Below are 23,532 nucleotides of genomic sequence, written 5' to 3' on the forward strand. Positions count from 1 at the left end.
CAACACCTTCAAACTACGCAGCCTTGTAGAGGATAAATAGAACTTCCACATGCCACCAGGCTCGCTTCTGGGGGTTATTTGGTTTGTGCTCTACAAGCATGTGTGCATTACTTATCAGCCTACCCTCGTACCTTATCCATAACCGAAGATGTAGGACATTCATGCTTTCTACATCATACATCTACGACTTATTTTGTAATTGACCGAGCGAAGTGAGGTCTAAGATTCAAGTCGACGGTTTGGAATTTCTCTTAATGTTTAAATGTTTATATGTTGCCCATTTAAGGCGAAACGCGGTAATAGATTTTCATGAAATTTGACAGGTATGTTCCTTTTTTAATTGCGCGTCGACATATATACAAGGTTTTTAGAAATTTTGCATTTCAAGGATAATATAAAAGGAAAAAGGAGCCTCCTTCATACGCCAATATTAGAGTAAAAATCAGGCTATAGAATTATTCATCATAAATCAGCTGACAAGTGATTACACAGATGTGTGGAGAAGGCAGTCTATTGCTGTATTTCCATTAGGTCTATAGTTTCAATCAGGTACTTGTGGATGAGAGTACTGTGTGAGGTCTACTGTTCACAGAACTACTAGTTAGGTATGAACCACTGGAAAATATGTAAGTGAATGGCTCAACAGCCCATGAAGGGCTTAGGTCTACCAGCTGATTGCCAGTTTCCAGAACCACTGGAAAATGCCCCCAAAAAAAAAATACAATTTTTCCAGATAGGAGATCTATATGACAGAACAACTTTTGCATTCCTTGTATTAGAATATTCTTCAGTGAGAAATATTCTAATTATTGTTTTCTGTGAGAAATTTGTATTCAAGAAGTTTGAACACTCCATTTTAATACTATTAAATTATTACATTATGAGAAATTTTTATCACTATATTTTGTGTAATAAGACTCCGACTATATAAACATTGTAGAATCGGGGGAATTGAATTGATCGAAATTGAAGACTTGGTTTTTAAAATGGAAAGTATCCATATGGGCAGAATTATAGCATCTAGTGCCTTCGGCGAAGGCAATTTTTTGACGATCGTCATGTCCGTGACTGTGTGTGTGGTTTTACATGTACTTGGATTTACTATCATCTTTTCTCACTCTCTCTCTCTTTCGCTCTCTTTCTCTCTCTGATCCCCTGGTGATTGTGCTTTGCTGCACTTGGACTGCCTCCTCATCAACTGCCGCCTTTCAGATGGTAAGAACTGTGCTTGGCTCTTCTGCTCCTTGGTTGTCATTTTATTACTATTATTATTATTATTATTATTATTATTATTTCATCGTAGATGTCTCTTGCCTTGCCTCCCTTTTGTTGTAGTCTTACCTACTATTTCTAGTTATGTTGTTACTCTAGATAAGTACAGTACAAAGGTAGATGCTCCTTCTGTATTGTCTGCTACACTCCATCCATTCTCCTGCCCACACGCTTCTTAGGCGGCCCTCTATAAGCCAATGCACAAACAAAATAGTTACCGAACACCCAATCACAATGTACCATTGTGAGATGATGTATGATGTTCCCCACTTACATACATAATTATTATGTTTTAATCATTCCTTGAATATTCTCTCTCCCTCCAATCATACTTTCCGCCTCAAATGCACTTTTGTTTTCACATTTTTAAATGCATATTTTGTTGATCACCACCATTCCACATTTTTCGCTCCACCTGTCCACACGTTTTTGCAAGCTTGTTATTTTACGTTTCAATATTGGTTTTTGTGCACTTTGTCACATAAGCATGAATACTGAAATTCACTATCCTCTTCGTTTCCCTATGGTGATTTGTTATCAAGAGAAAAATCCTCCCAGATTCTTCTACCGTGCTAAAAATCTTTCTAACAAAAATAATTAATTTACTTTTAGAAATATATTGGTTGTCAATTACATTCTTGGCCAAAGTGTATTCGTGAATGCTTACGATTACAAAATCCTTCATTGACTATTAAAATACCGTACTATGATTCATGTAGATCTTTGGTTGTAGAATGAATAACAATTTTTGGAGCTCTGTGCCGTTCCAATGAGAATTTATAAAAGCATAATCATAGCTTTGGCCTCTTCAATTCGATATTTCTTGTATCCTAGGTCTGATTTATTGTAGCCATATCTTAGAAACGCTTCGAAATCAATTAAGCAATCAATCCATATCCTTTCCTTTGAAATGTCCACTTACCCCAATGACCATTGATTGATGGGATGATCAGAGGTAACGTGTGTTCTCAATTCACTTCATTATTTTTTTCTTATCTTTATTCATATAATTCTTATTTCGTTTTATTATGAATATGGCAAACGTTGAATGGTGCCTAACTTCCTAGTTATCACAGCTATGATTTTTCTACATTTACTCATTTTATTTAGTACCTATTTGAACGCTTTTCTCTCTTCCCTATTAGTAGTGGCCATTTTTCACTCTAGCTAAATCTGCTTATAGAAAACTCAATATTTCATAACTTTTATAATTAAATCATCTCAGAATAATGTTTGATACACAAGTCACAACCACCTTGACGTGGCCTACCTTTCGATTTTTTTCATAATATTGTTTTGAATTTTGAATAACATGACTTTCATGACTATTATTTAGTATTCACTTTTTGCTTACACAATTTATCTGTATGAATAAATCTTTAGAAACCTATGTATATTTAAGAATATTATTAAGTAATGAATGATAACTACATATTATTGTAAATTATTCCTATGAATAGCATTATTTATGTTTTGTATGTTTCACTGCCCTATACAAGACTTCACAATATTAATTATAGATGGAATTAGATGAAATTTTCGACAATTATCTATCTAGCAGTTGAAAACCAACTGATCTCAATCAATGTAGAAAATTGTGTTATTTTGAAACCTCAATTTTATATCACTTATCTGTGTAGATAACTTGTTCACACGCATTTTATTCCTCTATTTATTAAATGTTTCAATTGATATACACTTTGCTCACTCTTTTCTACTATTCTTGATGTATGAACGAAACTATCCCCATCCTTATCTTATGATAAGGACTCTTATTCTTCTCTCTTCCCTTTGTAAAAATCTACAAATAATAATTATTTTCTGGAGCTGATTGGTTTGTTCTATGAGAACAGGAATGTTTATGTCCGCACCCTGATATTTTAAAGCAGCAAACAATGCTGATTGACAGTAATTCTTAGCTGTTTGAATGTTGAAATAGAGGTTTCAATCAATCCCATTTTATGTTGTCAGTTCTAAGTTGAGTTTATTTTCTGTCACACTCTGACATGCACTTTTATTCCCTTTCTCTTTCTCTCTCTCTATTGCCATGCCTTGGCCTTTCCGGTCGTCTTCAGCAAAAGTAATTATAAAACAAAAGAATGGTAAGTTATCATTCCTCCTTCTACTAAGTTTGGGTTTCTATTGAAGATTTTCTTTCAGTTTTATTCGTGATTATTTTTGGTTTGTTATTTACTTATTTTTAATTGCCTTTTAAAGTTTGGTTTGTATAAATGAGTAATCGAGTGCCCTCTTGATAAAATAGTTGGATAAAGGAGTTTATTTTTTTACTAAAAATCAGCTAGTTGTGCTGCTAAATAATCCTTTTAACTTTATTTGTACGTTTTCAGCACTAAACTTATGATCTGTGAGTAATGGTTTCGCTGCATAGTCTCCCTTCCCTTGTAGCTCATTTATATCTTGTACATGACTCGACAACTAGCAACTAGCAACTAGAAGCCCACATGCCTAGGAGGCCTACTCTTCATTAACGTTTAGCTTTAAATCAGATTTCATTTGAGTATTGTAGTGGGCAGAATAGAAATGCCGCCTTGAAACTAGGCATTTGTTTTTCTTACTTTCATTTCCTTCTATTTGTTTCTCTTCTTTTCATCTTTTCAATATTGGTTATTGTTCCAAATGCATGTGTCTGGATGCTCGCATTTCTTTACTCCCTCTTACCAACAGCTTTTTATTCTCATTTTTCTACCGTTATTATTTCTCTATTTTCGTTGAATATATATTTTCCTTTTCAATTCAATTGCCTTACTCAAATTGAACAGCATTTATTTGAATGGCGTGTTTGAAGATACTAAATGTACAGCTTGCTCTCTGTATTGCTTTCTACCCGAATTGTGTTTGATTCTTCAGACGATGATTTTCTCTTACATATTCTTTGATGGCTTCCATTATTTGATTTTAGAAATTGACGTCAATTTAAAGAATCCTAGCAAATATTATCATTCTATTGGCATGATATTAATCTGCCATACACATCCAAAAGCTTGTTAGGTTTGATATTGAAGTCCATAAATGTTACAGCAATGAATTAAATAAGGATTCAAAACATATTTACATAAAAAGCATGTTTGTCTTGATTTATATGTACACTTGTTTCTAGCTCATTTTTATGAATTGTCGTGTTGAATGACTTTTAGTCCACTCACAACTCCGCCAAGCACATTAATCAATCACAATTTGAGTCGTCAATCTATTCTAATCGATTGATGTCCAAGTCTTAATTTGTATGATATTGAACTTAATTATGACCAAACTCAATGTATTTTCATCAGTTGCTAATAACATGAAAAATGCTCGGATCCAATTTTTTGCTTGTAAATGAGCACTCTTCCCTGATTCGGGAAAATAAGTGTAGTAATGACATCATCTCTCCATTACTCGTGGGCTTCCACTCTCAATTTTATACGTTAAATTTTGTTCTGCTTGTAAGGACTTTTCCAGTAGACGTGGCATAACCTGCCACATCATCAGCTCCAAGTATAAATCCCGAGTATAGAAAATTACTACAACAAGTCTCTGAGTTTGTTCATTCCAACCCCTCTTATCAAAAATATACGTTTCAAAATTATTAATCTCAAGAAATGCTATAGTGAGAATGATACGCCTGACTGACTGTTCCAATCGATTATAATACATTTTCAACTCATGTCAATGTTCTATTTTATAATGGTAATAAATAAATTTTCTATGGTTTTGAGTTTGATCTATCTAATTGTATTTTATGCAATTATTATGATCTGCATTTACCACATTATTGTTTTAATTCTATTCTCTGAACTGTATAAAAAATATTTTTTATCATAAATTAGAATATTACTTCTTGTATAAATTTATTTTAAAAACGCACCATTTTATCAATTCACTTTTGGTATACCAATGTAATTTTATTGGTTTTTCAGATATTTTATAAATTGAAATTATCCAAACGTCAACTGACTTTTACTAGCCACTTATGTTCGATTGCATAAATAAATGTCATAATTCGATAAGGACCTGTCTGATTAAATTAATTAATTTAAAAAATCTATCAATAGAAATGACAGGTTTGAAATAGTACGGTTGATTCAGAGCTTGTCCCAAGCAGGAGTTTCATTTTGTGAAATTGTGTTTTTGGCACATTTTGTTTAAGCTTCATTATGAAAGTGTGTGTATTGCCTCAGCATGTTTTAAGGCATGTGATTTGATGAATTTGTACACATTTAAATATATACGTATTCCAAGCGGAATATATCAGTTTTATTAGTTTATTATTATTGCTGTGTAGTTCGCTATTGCAGATAACTTGATTAAGATTGGATTTCCCACTTTGAAAATTTCTATTGTCCAAATATCTGAATATAGCCTTTAAATGGATAAAAGTTAGGCGCTCTGCTGTTCTAGAACTAATAACACTTGGTTTTGTATTTACACGTCAACTTCTTTATAAATAATATATATTCATGTACGTTACATGGCAGTTCGGATTCGTTGAATACAATGAGTCGAATTATAATGAAACTTTGATTACAAAGTAGCAAGTTTCAAAATTATACAAAATAGGATGTCTGAAATTTTTAAAGAGATTCAATTAACCACTTGAAAACTAGACGAAAATGTTACTTGTGGATGATATTGATAATCTTGTGCAATCAAGAGTTAGTTTAAGACAATTCGAAAATATCTAAAGCCCAGTGGAATGTGAGCATACAAAAATTTAACTGGAGATTAGCTGTCGATATTTAATAGTTTTTATTTTATATTAGTCTTTTAGAAATTAATAAATTTTACATTACTTCTAGTAAATTCATTTAGCGACTTTTAAAATTGTAAATTTTTACAAATATCTATATCAACGTTGATGAGTTTATTTTTTCAGAATAATACAGTAAGTTGAAAATAAATTTGATTCAGTAGGAACAATTTTTATACTACCTATGGCTTTCTATCTCAAGAGCTCAATATAATTTCATTGTTTGTTTATATTTTCCAAACACAAACTTGAATTGTACTCTATATCTTTACCTTGCACTCAATTCTCTTATTTTTACAAATTTTGTTTCTCTGTTTTCTTTCCATTTTATTTCCGTGGACTCCTGTGCTGATCTCCTTGTCACTGAATGTCTCTTGGTAAGTATATGCTGTAACTACTTTTTAATTTAAGGAGAAAACCCTCTAGTGATTACAGATAATCGTGATCATGTAGTGATAATTTTAAAAGTATCGCAATTACAAAAATGTCCCATACAATTTAATAATCTTTAATAAAAGCGCGAAACTAAGAAAAGTCAATACTTTTCTATGTCATTTGAAATATTTGCAAAAATACTACATATAATCATATACAGTACTGGTTATTTGAAACATAAGATTAGCATATTTAAATACAGTATTTCTGGTTGATTACGTTTTTGCTATGTGAGAATAAGGTATGGAAATAATATATGCTTTGCAGTAAATACTCAACTACAATCATAAATATTGTTTACTGTTATAAATTGCATTCGATTTTAATAATTTCAATTGCTTCAAATTAATTACTGTCATAAATTATTTATCATTCCAATAAAATCCTGTTTTCATGAAATTTATTGGTCGAGTAAGATCGTTTACATCATTCACTCAGGGAGAATTTTACAGAATTGTGAGTTGGCTTTTTCAATACAGTATTGCATTGTTCCGTAAAATATTTCACGGAGTTTTTTATTGAATATTATCTTAGTGCTGCAGTTATTTAATATACTGGCATATATTTTTATATTCTGAATAAATTGGAATTTGTAAATCTTGAAATATATTTTTAATCCATAGATTAAGAAATAAGGTTTGATTCAATTGATTGGTAATAAGGTTTCCACCAACAATGGGCCCGTTCTGTGTACATGGAATGTGGTAAATTGTCCGATTCACAATTTACCAAGTAGAAAGTTCCACGTTCCATGGGAGGAATTTTGACAGATTCTGTTCCAGCTCCAACTTTCTGCCCCACAGTCAAAGTGTGGTAAATTGTCCGACCTGGTACAGTTCCAACAGGTTTCAACTATCTGAGCTCTCATTGGTCAATCATTGTAGTCTGCTTGCTTTTCTGCGAATGCGCTGATAGTTTGTTTACCATAGCATAGAATACATAACCAACAATATGATGTTTGATAACCATTCATTAAATGAATTTTTCTCGATAGAAAATTTAAGAGTAATGTAATAAAAGAAATTTACACTTTTCTAGACGGTAGGTTTGTAAAACAGCCTCTCTTCATTCACGCAGCTAGTAAACGACACATTTGGTGTAAATCAACTTTATAAGTGCGCGCCAAAAGCTTGAACCAACGATTTTGAAATAGCGTTCCATGGGAACATGTTGCACTAGTCACGTGATGGAACAATTTACGATTGGAACTGGAACAATTTACTGTACACAGAACGTACACATTGTCGGCTTGCGTAAACCGACGTGGGCTGAGATTGGAAGGCGTGGGTCAATTATAATTTTAAAATAAAAATTATCTGACTCCCGCTTCCTTCACTCATCCTGCGTCGTTATATTCGAGGCTTCACTTGTAAAATAGTTTAAATACATTTCGCCGAATTGTTTGGTAAAACTACAAGACTGTATCAATTTTCAAGATTTCTCCTATGAAATTTTTTGCATGTTTTTCCAATAATTTATTATGGTCAGTCATAGTTTAACTTTCTCAGATTTCAATTGCGTGCAGACACATATTTCACAAAAAGCATGGATCACAATTTTATAAATTTCAATAATCTACTGGATAATGCTGTTGTCTCATTCTGGCTGTGATTATATAGCTTCTGATTGCCTCGTTTATTTCTGCTGTTCTTCGCAAGATGTTGGTTCTTTTTAATCTATTCAATTTCAGCCTTATTGTAAAATAATTTCTGTAGGCTAGGCAACTATTAAAATGAAATATTCAAGGTTACTAAAGAACGTAAATTTTTATTTATGTAAACCTAGAGGATGCCATCCTCTCCATCCAATTCCAAAATCAAATATGGAATTCACAGCCATAAGACAATAGTAATCTTAAATCTATCATATAGAGTAAATTATCTCTGCTTGAAATCTGTTTTGAAATTTTTGTATCAGAATGTCCAATCTACATTTTCTCTACTTTTATTATCACTTACAAAGTGTTTTTTTCTTCAAAAAAGAAAATCACTACAAGTTTAATTATTCATAACATTTCTGGTTTATTAGCCAAATAATCAAGGAACCCTTCAATTCTTTAAAAATCATCAGCACAATATTAAATTTTGAATTTTGTTACAGGAGCAGCAGCAAACCTTAGGAAAGAAGTCATTCGGAATAAGATACGCGCTATTGGAAAGATGGCTCGTGTATTCTCTGTTTTGAGGTAAGAAAACTTTGAATTTACATCAATTTAGAAGTACCACGGTATTTTACTATCGAAGATTCATTTTAATAATCTCTAAAACGATTTTAGCATTAAAAAATCGTTATATACAGCATTCAATTTCTTCCAAAAATAATCCCCCTTCAAAATAATAGAGTGAAATGAAGCCTTTTTTCCTCAATTTAAATATTACATGCAATAAAAATTGTTCAAAAAAACTCGGAGCCTATTCTTTCCTGTGTATTTTTTTCTGATAATGTGTTTTCCAAAGCATTTCTCCTTGAGCTCCGCCTATTCCAAGGCTTAGCCAAGGAAGAAACAAGTAATGTTGAATTTAGAAAGTGATGACTTCTGAAAATGATTGCATTGTTTTTACAGAGAAGAAAGCGAGAGTGTTCTTCAGCTGAAGGGCCTGACGCCCACCGGATCATTACCTCTGGGAGCCCTCTCTGGCGGAAAGACCTCATTGAAAAATGGTCAGTTACAATCTGCATGAGAAGTTTTATATATTAAGTATACAGATTAAGAAACATGAGTTTACAAATTCCTAATTATATATACTTAATCAAAGGCTCAAATATTATCTAAATTATTACAGAATTAAATTTTGTGGCCTCACTATTCAGTATGCCACTATTTTATTCAGTTATCCCTTAATATAATATACATATTTGAAGGCTTAAATCTAAATTATTTTAGCATTGAATTGTGTAACCCACGATTCAGAGTTGGTGAAAATTAAGGAAACAGTTTAATATTTCTTTTACAAGTGTAAAAGAACCAAGTGGCCAAGGATGTCACTATTTATTTCTGTTATCTAAGTTTTGAAACTTGAAAAAGAATAGGCTACTAGTTGATGTAAAATATACTGTTAGTTATACATTTAAAGTAATCGATTAACAAAAGAAAATATTCTTTTAAATAGAAGATGAAAAAAACAGTAAAATATAAGTTATTTCAGACCTTAGATACACACGCTCATAGAGATACCAACTAAACATGATATTTTGATGGAGCTGTTTTCAGTCCCTAGGGAGTGAATTGGAGAGATAGAAATATAGTGAGATTCAAGTCTTGAAGTAATGAAATGATAAGAAGTCAATGTTGTCACTTATCCTTCTCCAACGCCTTCTATAGTAGTTAGCTTATGTTCCAAATTTCACTGTTAACTGAAGCCGGTAGTCCTATTAGTTCGTGAAGGTATGTGACGCTGGTAGTCTCTCATACTGTACCGTTGTTACACTCTCACCCAGCCAAAACAGTAATGACAGACAGAGGTCGACTTGAGTTGACAAAATTCGGCTTGAAATTTGGAACATAAACGACCCATACCTTACTTAGGACATTCTTATACTATGTTTTCTCTATGGTTTAACGGTTCAGAAGTTTGTTGAGGTGTATTATATAATGTTTCAGCACTGCAAGGATTCTCGCCGAATCACAAGATCACGTCGTTCGCGGAAGCGAAGGGTCTGGATGCGATCAACGAGCGCATGCCCCCGCGCAAGGATGCCCCTCCCTCCCCCGCTGTCGAGGAGAAGGCACCACCCTCCGCCAGTGCACCCCCCACCACCTCCACAACGGCCCCCTCCTCCTCTCCTGCCAATGCACACTCATGAGCACTTTTCACTCGAGTGAGTATATTATCTAATCAAATAAATCTTCTTTCACAAAATAAGATACATTTGCAGTATCATGTCCTGCAATTTCAGTGTATCATCTCGAGTTGCTAAAGTACAGTAATCTACCATAGATAATGAGTTTACTATAATGAGATTCACGTTATTAAGTCAGTGGATATAATTATTATTAAACGAAAATCCCAATTAAATGCTGTAAATCACCCCGAAGACTTCTGCTACTGCAAATATTGGGATTTTTGTTTAATTATAATTAATTATTCATCAATTAGCATTTGTACAAATGCAACTTCCAATTTATTTCCATCAGTGGGTAGAAACCCCAATAATTGGGTAGAAACCCTCATTTTCTGTTACCACCGCCTTCTGTAGTTGGTAGCTGTGTTCAAATTCATACACAATTAATTTTTCTAATAATTGGGGGAGGACCAACAGACACAGCCCAAAACTGTCCCTCCCCCGAATTTTGATTCATATACTAACTATATAGTCCGAAACGTAGGTTATGTTTTCTTCACTTTATAAAATGTCCAATTTTCTCAGCAAACACTACTTGAAAAGAAGAAATTTTGAATTTAGAAAGATTGAAAACAAAATTATTCTTACTAAGCACTTGAAACAGTAAAAAATTATTCCGTCATATCTGATATAATTCCTGATTCTTGTTAATCAAATCTATCTCAAACATATTTTTTATTCGGCAAGAAAATATATTTTCTCATAATTTAATGTTACATTTTCATAATAATTGAGAAAAAATAACATAATTATGGGAAATCTGTACAGTAGCATTCATAGAACTTTCCAGCTACTGTACTTGAGCCTCTTATCAAAGTTCGTCATTAGGAAAGTCTCAGACCAGTAATATTATTTTTAAAAATAATTGGTATTAAAAAATGATTTTTCAAATGTATTCACATTTTGTCTACTTAGGTGTGTTGCTGTGTTGTAATTTGATTATTGTTTGATTCCTTTGTCCCTTTATCGCCCATTCACCTCCCACTTTGTCGTCTACTAGTCATTTTCACAGGCACCACAATGCAGTTTTTCTTCCTTTTAGAGCCGAATTCCCTATAAATATGACATTTCAACATATTGTGCGATATTAGTGCTATTATTACTGACTTACTGCTGCAACGTGTTGAATATTGAGTTACTGAAATAGGCACTGATTTATTTTTCAGATGATCGCTGTTCTCATTTTCACTGGCGCATCGGAAAAGTTGTTTTCATTCTGTTTTATAGAATAATCTGGATTTAATATTGATAAGAAATATACTACGCTCTGCCCACCTTCAGAATAGTTAAGTCTAGCCGGCCGGCATCACTTTCGAATCGAAACCAACTTCTATTATTTCGTTCAATGATGATGATGATGATGATGATGATAAGCGTTTGTTTGTGTTGGCAGCAGCCGGGGGCCAAACGCAGCGGGCTGAGTTGGTCCCGGTGCCCCTCCTCTCTCTCCCTCTCTCTCTCTCTTTACTCTCTCACCCCCTCCCCTGACCAGCTGGTCTGGTTGAAACCCCTCTCTTCAAAGCCCCCTCCTCCCCCCGCCACCACTACCACTCAGTGTACCTGATTTGAAGCCGCCGTTGTTGATCGACATCATCATCATCATCTGGCTCTTTGCTGTCTTCTGTTCACACTTACATAAATATGAGCCGCGCAATGGAAATTTACAAGAGTGGACTGCACTTAATAATCAACCAACGTATTAGTCCTACACACCTTCATTTATCCACTGAATGAATCGATTTATTCTGTATTATTTTGTACATAAAAGTATCTTTGTAAAACCAGCTTGATAGCGAATATTCGACTTAGTGTTAGTTTCTCTTGTAGATTGTATTACATAATAATTAATTATAATAATATTACTGAATAATAATAATGCTATCGTTATTGTTAACTATTTTCCCTTCGACCACATGGAAGAGAGAGCTTTTCATGCTGCCGTGTTAGCGCCTTGCTCATCTTTTCGATGTGTGTAAATAAAGAGTGTATGCTGTTGCAATCCATTTCCAACCGAATCCAATCCACTACTCACCGAGTGAATGTGTGTATGCGCTTCAACATTTCATCTAGATACTGTAATATGTTCTTTGTTAGACAATTCTATAACTCTATCGATGCATTTGAAATCTCTCTCTTGCCTTCCATGCCTTGTGTAGGTTTCTGGTTAGTCAAATAATTGCCTGACGATAAATGTGAGAAAAGAAGCAACAACTTTTTCGTTGTTTATCAGCAGTCATTATTCGTAACTTACACCTTTCGACACTTCTAAAGCCTTTCAACTGATGATTATATAGTCGATTTAAACTGTTTTAGCAAACAGGCTTTCATCTAATAATCACAAAATAGATAAATATTTGTATTTGTGTGCAAAGGACAGTTTGTTTGCTTTTTCCAATTGTCAATTCCTTGTTCTCTTGTTTGTTTTACATACTTTAATACACAAAATGTGAACACTATATGTTATCGAATAATTGAAAAATTAACAGATCTTGTTATTGTTATTGATTGCTGAAGATGAAATTCTTTTACATGTTTTTAAGAATAATCACTTGTTGACTGTGTGACTATTTTTCTATTATTCTAACATTTTTATATCATTAATATTTCCAAAACTTTTGTATATTTTCCATCAAATAGATTCTATACAATGGTCATGTGTATGTAGATATGTAACTATTGATATCTATATACATGATGGTACATAATAAATATGAATTAATATGATAAGACTCATATTGATGTTACGTCTGTATACGTCCACAGATAAGTAAACCCTGCACCATTTAGTTATAATCAGAAAGGTGAAAATGAGTTTTAACATCATTATTGTATTAATAATGATAAGAAAATAATATTCAAAATAATTACTATTGAAAAATAATATTAAATAGCAATTATCTAATGAATAATATGTATCAAAGTCAAGAAATTTAGTTTGTATTTTTTATAAATTAGGTTTTTTATTGAAAGATGCTAGTGAAACAATAGATGTATTTAGTATGAATAATCAGAAATAAAAAACAGAAATGTGCGAGTTGGGAGGGTACAAAGTGAAGAATATTTGCTGTAAATATGAAGCCAGCAGTTTTTCCGATCTAGGAAACAAGGGATAATAAAGTTGATGGGTTGAATCAGAGACAAAATATTTATTCAACAACGTTCGACATTTGTTTGAGAGTCAGCAGCACAAACGAACATTGATCGATATTCTGCTGTTTATCACCCATTACGTCACTACTCTCATAGATAGGTCACAATCGAAAATCAAAAAAAGAATTGTGTTGATTTTTTTGTAAATTTCGCTCTCAGTTTTGAGTGCATGGTGTGAATCTGAGCCAGGTACTTGCTGTTGTCAGAATGTCAACTACTGGGTGAATGGAGCAGTGTGTACTTGTATCAGTATGGGACAATGAAATTAATCAAATAATATATCAATCGATTGTAGAGATTTTCTTCGAGTTATGTGTTTTCCAGATCGGCTGACTTGAGACATGATTAATATTAATGCAATCATTATCATCATTATAATCTTCTAATTATCATCCTCATCTTCAATATGCGAATTGAATTTCAATAATATTGTGTACATTTTTCCAAGTAACATATGCAATTACTACTAAGAATAGAAATTATACTAATTTTCCCCAAATTTATTATTGAACTCATTCTAAATATCGTACAGTTATTGTCATTTTTCCTGTTTTAGAATATAAGTAGGTTCCGGACTACCGGTACCCCATGCAGAACAACATTTACTTGTATGGAGCCTCTTTATCAAGTTATTCTTGTTTAATTGAACCAGATCTCATGTGTTGCTTAACTACTTGCAAATTTGGCCACTGCATAATCTGGTCGTTATTTTACCGGTTTACTCACTATAAATATCTAGAACAGCATGCTTGAAATTGTAACTATTTAATTATTAAATCACTCAAAATTTCAACAGTGCTTTATAGCACTTGATTTCATTATCAAAGTTGTATATTATTCATGATATTATCGTGGAAATCTAAGTAATGTAAATAATGTTTCTCTTGAAAGCATAAGGATGAAAAACTATTATCTTATTAGTGGATGCATAACTTGGAACGGTATTGTGTACTGTACATATATTGTTGAATAGATTTTTTAAGAAATGTTGAAATCATTTTAGGTATAAGTTGATTGAATTTCAATTGTAAGCATTGACATTATTAGTGTATGATAACTCAAAAAGCTTTCAAACTTTTCTACCTATGAATAACAACATATTTCCCAACATCACATATTTCGGTTAAGTTAATTTTTGGTGAATGAATTATTATATTATTTTTGTTGAGTATGATGTTAGTTAATCTAGTTCTAATTGAAAAAAATGTACTTAATTATTTATTGACCTATGTCTTAATTCAACGATTTTTATATTATTTATTAATGATGGTTTGTTTTGTAAGTTGGAGGCCTAATCCAATTTAAAAATTTGTATTCGTCAAAAATTATAATTGAAAATTAATTAACACTTTCAATTATATGCTAACCGATCATAAAGTGTTGATTACGAATTTGTCCTGTGACAAAATTTTTGTTATTTCATTGAATAATTTTTGAGAAGACTGCAATTTGAAAATTGTACTCATTTCATTCGATTGTAATAGTTGAAATTAATAAAATTCCAGGGCAGCAGATACAGACATTTCAGTTGAAAATATGATTATTTTAGTTTCTGCAGAATTAAATTTAATTTATTGTCTATCACACTTGTCGCATACGTGCTGTTGTAATTATTTATATTCAGTTTTAAACAGGCCATTGAAGGAATCGCCTTTAAAAACTTTCAAAAGTTCTATTAATTTTATTGTTGAATATTGAAGCCATTGTATTAATTTGTAATTGACACAGTTAAATCTTGAAATCAACAGCCCGTGATAATTCAAGAATATTCTGTTTTGGCATTATTGTTTATAGGTATTGTAATAATTTATAAAAACATACTGGGTCTGCGATTCGGGTTCAATATTACTTCTAACATTGGATTACTTTTCTGTTCATTAATATAATTCTTTAAAGAAGCTTAGATTCCCTCGTCTGGTTCAAGTGAATTAAAGTTATTGCTACTAATTATTTTTATATTCATTTGTTGTTACACAAAGCCTAAAAACAATATAATATTCCTATGTATATAAAATAACAAAAAAATGAGTGTACTTTTTAATTTGTTTAGTTTAGGAACTCTTCTACTTTGAACATGTGTCCTAAAGATAAATAATATTGGAGCTCTCCACTTTTTATATTCACAATCTATCAATGAATTTCCAAACATTTATTCATTTATATAAGAAGTGCATATTCATATATAATAATAATGAACTATTCGCAAGTCATTTCTTTCTGGTACCTTTTATAATGTGAGTAATATAGTGATTGTAAAGTTGTTTACATAATCAAAGTGGTTAAGCATTATAAAGCTTTAAAATACGGTATAATAAAGTTATCAACTTTGACGAAATGAATCGTTTGAACGCAGAAGTTTATTTCTGTTTCCAGATCATCTCAACTGTTCTCAGTTGTTCTTGGCAATGGCAATACATGTATTATCTTTTCTCCTCTTTTGTGAACATTTATTGTCTAGCTCTAGCTTATCAGAATTTGTATCAATATTTCAAAATATCAAACGATATTTTGTATCATTTTGATTGAATCGAACTTTGAAATTAATAGCGTCATCATACTATTGAAATAATAAATGATTAGAGCTTTAGAGCATCAATTGATGCCAGTAAGTATGAAGATGACTTAATAAAAGTAGTATGATGAAGATTGACGCAATATTTATTAATCATGTTAATATATTTTGATGTATTTTGTTATTGGATTTGTTTTAGCCAAGTGACTGGAAATGGAAAACTAATATGATATATACAAAATTGAGATTCGTATGAATAAGAATTGGAATTTTATTATATATTTATATAAATTTCGATGGCACCCTCGTTCGTGCAATCTCATCTAGTCAAATATATAGGCTACTTTTCATTCTTCTGCTGGCATGCTCTAATGGTACAGATTTTCTAAACTTTGCGATTTCTTTCCTCTTATATCTAGAAATATACTAGTATAACGTTGATATAATTTGAAACAATTCTATTTTATTTTACTGCAGTATCTATGAATACTGTAGTGGAAATGTCTTTCATATTCCACAATTATTATATAAAATATCTTCAAATTTAAACCTTATTAAAGTTTGTGATTTCTTTATTATTCCCTTAAATTTGTTCTTATCAGATTTTATTACGTTATTATAGAACCAAAAGCAAGTTCAATACCATTATTTAAGGTTTTAATTAATGTTTTATATATTTATGAAAAATGTATTGTAAATAATATATATTTTAAATACTGCATACTTCAGTGCCATTTTCCAATTTTCATTTGTTTTCCCATGTTACAAATACATTATTATATTGAATAAATAAACTAAAATGTAAACTCTCACTTCTATTTCTTGCTGATGAGTTGCATATTTGTTGATATAATAAATTATTGAACTATAATTATTGTCTTTTTTTCCTATTGATATTAATCAAACCTCAACTTATAATATATTTCTCTTATGAGGAAGGAAGTCCATTCACTTATAATCTACATAAATCTGTTAGATTTTTCATCGGAGGGAGGCTCTATTATACATAAAATCGATGGTCCATCGACCCTCCTTATGATATATAAAAATACAGGAGGTTCTATGGCCTATCGAACCTCTTACATATGAGTTCTCCTAAGCATTTGGCTCGATTTACTATCAACCCAACATAAATTTTTCATGAATATTAATTAGTAAAAGCGGTTCGATGAACCAAATGAATAAGTATTTGTAAAATATCATAAAAGGTCGGATCAGTTCGATGGACCGTTCTTGTTTGAAATGAACTGGAGAGTCGATTTATCGTACATCAAAATGATGTGTAATCGAACCATGCGTTCAAAATCATACCGGGCCGATTACAAATCAGTTTATGGCCCATCGACCCGTTTTTGTTTGATCTCAAATCGACCTGATCTAAGAAGAAAATAATTTTGAAAAATGATGAAAAAAATTAAAATAATTCAAATCAATTAAGGTTATACAGAAAAGGAAATACTGGTGGTTAAGACTCAAACAATAAAAATACTAGAACAAGAGTTTGGGTATTTATAATTGTCAGTGATAAGATAACCTTCTCTGCCCATTCCAACTGGAATAATAATGTTGAACCCAACATTTAGTGAGTGCTAGTGCTATAATGGTACAATTAGCAATAATTCTCATTTGCGGAGAAAAATGTTTATAATATCTTTCCCTTATATTGGGATTAAATTGTTATTGTCTTCTTATCGTTAGTTACCGATCACAAGAAGCCAATGTAATGCTAGTAGATTAGAATAATCAACATTAAATGTCATATCCTTGAATTTAATTTCTGATTAATTTTCATAATTAAATGTACCACTTTTCCTTGTTATTATTATTAGGATTTATATAGTATCATCATATCAAACGCTTGATGCAGGATGAAAAAATAAAACTCACTAAATAACCATGTTTCGTGTATTTAAACTATGGGGTTGGTTTGTATCATATTTATCCAAATTTTTTTGTACACAACATAAAATATTAAAAACATACATTGATGGCAATGTCAGCAATTCATGTTCTATGAAATGTGGTCTACAATGAGCATTGAAAGGCAAATTACATATGATTCTAATAGCCTTCTTCTGAAGGACAAAGATTGAATTGGCTTTAACACTATTAGCCCAAAGCATAATTCCATATGATAGGAGACTCTGAATGTGTGCGTAATAGATATTCATCAGCACAGGCCTATCAACAGTTACACATAGTCTGCGAACCATATACAGGCCTTTAGAGAGTTTAACTGACAAAAAATCAATGTGCGCCTCCCATGACAGACAATGAATCAATCATAACACCTAGAAACTTGAGTGGTGTAGCATCCTTCTGCTTTCTGAAATTGAAAATTATATCAGAGGTTTTGTCATCATTAAGAGACAGATTATTAGCTGCACAAGCACACCAGTCCTTTAGAATAAAATAACTATGGTTTCGTTCTCTTTCAAGATCAAACTCGGATGGGCAATTAATTTTTCCTCCACCTCCTGTCTAAAGTGCTTACTTTACTCCCTGTAACATAATACTAGAGTGTCACTTTTTCGCTCTCGGGAGGAAAAAACAGGAAAACTCCCTAGAGCGTAAAGTAACTCCATTTAAATAACATGGGAAGCATCTCTATTTTAAAAACGTACATTTGAAATAGGTCAGAAGGTCTAAGCTCAGATGAGGAAGCATATAGAGTAGTCATTAAACCAACTAAATTCAATACCTCAACCAGACATTTGATCAATATATGAAATTTATGTTTGTATGCTAAAATTATTACAAACTTCTATTCACTATACTAAAAAAATGTATAATATTTTTTTTTTATTCCATGTTATTCAAAATACCAGCCAACGAATATTCCTCATTAACCTATTAAATTTGAAACGGGCGAACTTCATCATAGCTGTGGTTGTGGCGGCCATTGTTGTTACAACTTTTGCCGACAGATAGCGCTGTCGGCGGAGAACTGTGATTACAAGCCAGCTGTTTCTGTTTACTTTTTAGATTATGTTGTAGCACATTGTTTGGTCACGTTCGTTTTTAAAAATTTTGATTTGCAGCCTTTATAGAAATCCAGGTGGAGGAAAAATGTTGTATATATGACGAGTGAAATAGTTATTTGTATATCTAGAGTGAAAAGTGCTGTTTTTCCCCCTGAGGGAAAAATTTGAAGCCCAAGGCGAAGCCGAGGGCAACAATTTTCCTGAGGGAGAAAAAACATTTTTCACTCATGATATACACAACATTTTTCCTCCACCTACATTTTTATAAAAACTGCAAATAAAATAATTTTAAAAACGTACGTGACCAAACAATGTGTTACAACATAATCTAAAAAGGCTTGTAATCACAGTTCTCCGCTGAATGATGAAGTTCCCGTTTCAAATTTGATTAGTTAATAAGGAATATTCGTTGGCTGGTATTTTGAATAGCATGGAATATAAAAAATATAGATTTTTTTAGTATAGTGATATGAAGTTTGTAATAATTTTAACATACAAACATAAATTTCATATATTGATCAAATGTCTGGTTGAGGTATTGAATTTAGTTGGTTTAATGACTACTCTATATGATTCCTCATCTGAGCTTAGACCTTCTTACCTATTACAATGTAAGTTTTTAAAATAGAGATGCTTCCCCATGTTATTTAAATGGAGTCACGTTTCCTCCCTAGGGAGTTTTTCTGTTTTTTACTACCGAGAGGGAAAAAGTGACACTTTAGTATTATGTTTCAGGGAGTAAAGTAAGTACTACAGTAGGTGGAGGAAAAATGTTTTTTCTCCCTTAGGAAAATTGTTGCTGTCAGCTTCACCTCGGGCTTCAAACTTTCCTCTCATCAGGGAGAAAAACAGTACTTTTCACTCTAGATATACAAATAACTATTTAAGCCAAATTCATCAGCAAACAGATAAACCATCCAGACTGTTTCAATCAATATTAATCGGCAAATCATTTATATAGATGTTGAAGAGAATAGGGCCTAAAATAGAGCCCTGACGCATGCCAAACTCTACCAATTTGCTATTTGACAAAACCGCATCCTTGTATGCAAACTGATTCATGTCAGTCAAATATGATAAAACAAGTCGCACTGCGCCTAGTGTAAAGCCATAGAAACCCAGTTTATCTCCCAAAATGTGGAGTTGAACAATCGTATGACCTCAGACCCACAGAATCACCCGACTCCATGTTGCTTATAACCACATAACAACACCAACAATAGGATCATTTGTGCTTCTACCAGCCCTGAAACCAAATTGCTTATGTGTGAATATATTGTTGGTGACAGAATCCAAAGTCAGGGCAGTGGACTGTGAATGATAGTTGGTATTAATACCTACAAATAAATCTTTGAATTCTGTGCATAAAAATACTGATAGCTTGAAGTGTGGTAAGTACGCCAATAAAAGACCAAATGAGTCAACAAGATGAGATTTAATAATAATAAAATAATAATAGGCAGATGGCCACATACAAAATCAATTGTAAGTAGATTGAGTCGAAAAATCTTGGGATAATTACAACATGTAATAAAAAAACGTTAGAGAAATACAAAATTTAAATGAAATTAGGTCAATGACATTAATGACCATTGAAGCCTGACAATAATCGAAAAGATATTATAAATGATACCTGAATTGCGAATATAGATTGAGTGCTATAATGAAAAAGTTATTGCTGCAAAATTAAATCTTAATGATTTACAAAAGGAATAGTAATAAATGACAATGAGCTGTAGATAGTGCTCAACAAATAGAATACAGTAATATAGGCGGCATAGGCCTTCAGTAAATTAAATGTCAAGTTAGACATCAATAGAACAATTAATAGGCGTCGGTGGCCTCAGTGAATTGAATGTCAAGATAGACATCAATAGAACAATTAATAGGCGTCGGTGGCCTCAGTGAATTGAATGTCAAGATAGACATCAATAGAACAATTAATAGGCGTCAGTGGCCTTAAAATGACACTTAAGAGATAAGGGTAGCTATTAAATACAATGTAAAGATTGTCCAAGTTAAATACAGGTGACATAGGCCTTCAATGAATTGAATGTCAAGATAGACATCAATAGATCAATTAATAGGCGTCGGTGGCCTCAGTGAATTGAATGTCAAGATAGACATCAATAGAACAATTAATAGGCGTCGGTGGCCTCAGTGAATTGAATGTCAAGATAGACATCAATAGAACAATTAATAGGCGTCGGTGGCCTCAGTGAATTGAATGTCAAGATAGACATCAATAGAACAATTAATAGGCGTCAGTGGCCTAAAAATAACACTTAAGAGCTAAGGGTAGCTATTAAATACAATGTAAAGATTGTCCAAGTTAAATACAGGCGACATGGGCCTTCAATGAATTGAATGTCAAGATAGACATCAATAGAACAATTAATAGGCGTCAGTGGCCTTAAAATTACACTTAAGAGCTAAGGGTAGCTATTAAAAAATTGCATGTCTTGGTCGACATTAGTACGCTTGTACAGCCAAGGGTAGCTATCAAAATTGAATGAAGTACATATTATAACCTTGACATTATGTAGGACAGTGCTCTCAATGAGACATGCACTGTAATATATTGAATTCATGAAAATAGGCTCGATTACCAAATGTATGGACAATTAAATGTTTTTAATTGCCGAAAAAGTTGAATGATAGCTACAAAAATTGTATAAATGCACATAAAACTGTTTGACTTAGAAATAGAGAGCGTGGTCCATTATCGAAACACTGTAGCATTTTATGAACAATTATGTAATACATGCGTAAATGAAAATTGAATAGAACGATTTACGTAATCTGAATAAAATTTTGAAGAAGAGATGCAGCCAGGCAGACAGGCAAGGAATCTGCAGTACCCAAAAGAACAGGACATCAGCAAGCGACGATGTGATCTGGCCATGCGATGACAAGAATGGAAGCGTCCACCACAGCAGGCAAATCCCCCAGTGGAAGTGTGAGCAGGAACATGTAGAATTCCAAACAAATAATCCGACTTTCAAGTTGTGGAATTTTTAGATTGATTTCCAAACGGTAGAGATGATGAACTTGAAAGTTTGAGTTTCAAGAGGTGAAGCCAATTGTTAGAAGAATGGCAATAAACGCCCACACGAGGTTGTGATCATGACAAAGTTTATCAGCGTAAATATGTGAAGAAATCGATGAATAATTGAATCACAATTGAAGAATAGAATAAACGAGTAAATTTGAAAGAATAATTCACTTTTTAAAAACGTTCCGTAGATCAGAAGAATGGCGAAGATGCCCACACGAGGTTGCAATCTTGACAAAGTTTATCAGCGTAAATAAGTGAAGAAATCGATGAATAATTGAAACACAATTGAAGAATAGAATAAACGAATTAATTTGAAAGAATAATTCACTTTTAAAAACGTTCTGTAAACTAGATGAATTTGGATGAAAAAGTTTAGACCGGGAGCGTAAGTGCACTCACCGACTAGGAACCATTGAAAGACAAGAAGACAGACCGACGCTCTAGCAACAAAAGGAAAGCGGAAATGTCAGCCACGTACATAAAACGTTTACAAACGTTTGGTGAAAAAGTAGCAAATATCTAGAAAGTAAGATGCCTAAAGACAAAATAAATTCCAAAAAATCGAATAGTACAAATATTAAAATTGAAACGACAAATAACACGACGAATAATATAGGAAACCAACTTGATTATAGCAGTGCCGTAGAACCGTGACTGTGACGTCACCGGACAGCGCAGACGGAAAATGACGACATGATGTCTACGTAGTAGCGTAGTAGCGGAACGAGTAACAAGTGGAACCGTTACAATAAATGCTTTGTCAGATTTTACAGTTGGACTAAAAATAAGATGACATCTGTTCATTAATCAAAGTCTCAAAAACCTTGGAGAAAACAGGTACAATAGCAATTGGTCTAAAGTTACTTTTCTCCTTTCTAGAACCCTTTTTATGTATAGGCAAAACTTTTACATTTTTTAACTTTTCAGGATGCAGAAAACCAGCAATAATACAATCATTAAATGAAAAAGCCAGTATCTCACTTATTTTATCCGCTGCTATTTTCAGAATCGAAGCATAGTCCATAAATATCCATACACTTATTATTATTTAAACCTAAAATTGTATGGAAAACTTTTTCAACAGTCAATTGCTTAAAAGAGAAATTCACACTTGGTCGTGTCAACTTACTATAATAAAAAGCTGTATTTTCAACACTAACAGGTATATCTTGGCTCAACTGCGAAATATGTTCAACAAAGAAATTGTTAAAGACCTCAGAGGTTATGTCATCAACTTGAGTTCTATTACTACATTTATATTTTATTAAACTATTTACAATTTTCCATATAGCAGCCCTACTCTTATTAATAGAACTACTTATAATTGCATTATGATACAAAATTCTTGTCTTCTTTATTTCAAGCCTGTACAACTTTCCAGATTATTTATAGAGGGAGAGCAACTCAGGTGTTCTGAAGGTTTTATACAAATGATAAAGGCCATCGCATTTGACCTTCAATGCTTTAAGACTACTATCATACCACTCACTGTTTTGTTTGCAATTATTAGATTTTACAGATTTCAATTGAA

General features: G+C 32.3%; 1 protein-coding gene across 1 annotated transcript in view; it reads left to right on the forward strand.

Annotated features, from left to right (window-relative positions):
• Positions 1-15,025, forward strand: part of LOC111062800 (serine/threonine-protein phosphatase 2B catalytic subunit 3) — a gene marked incomplete in the record, with an annotated part of 176,147 nt that extends 161,122 nt beyond the window's left edge. Inside the window, 4 exon segments of the mRNA XM_039421673.1 lie at positions 8,561-8,639; positions 9,018-9,115; positions 10,056-10,273; positions 11,464-15,025. Coding sequence (XP_039277607.1) covers positions 8,561-8,639; positions 9,018-9,115; positions 10,056-10,258 — 380 coding nt within the window.
• Positions 15,026-23,532: the final 8,507 nt, after the last annotated feature.

This window comes from Nilaparvata lugens, chromosome 2 (assembly GCF_014356525.2).
Source record: "Nilaparvata lugens isolate BPH chromosome 2, ASM1435652v1, whole genome shotgun sequence".
NCBI lineage: Eukaryota > Metazoa > Arthropoda > Insecta > Hemiptera > Delphacidae > Nilaparvata > Nilaparvata lugens.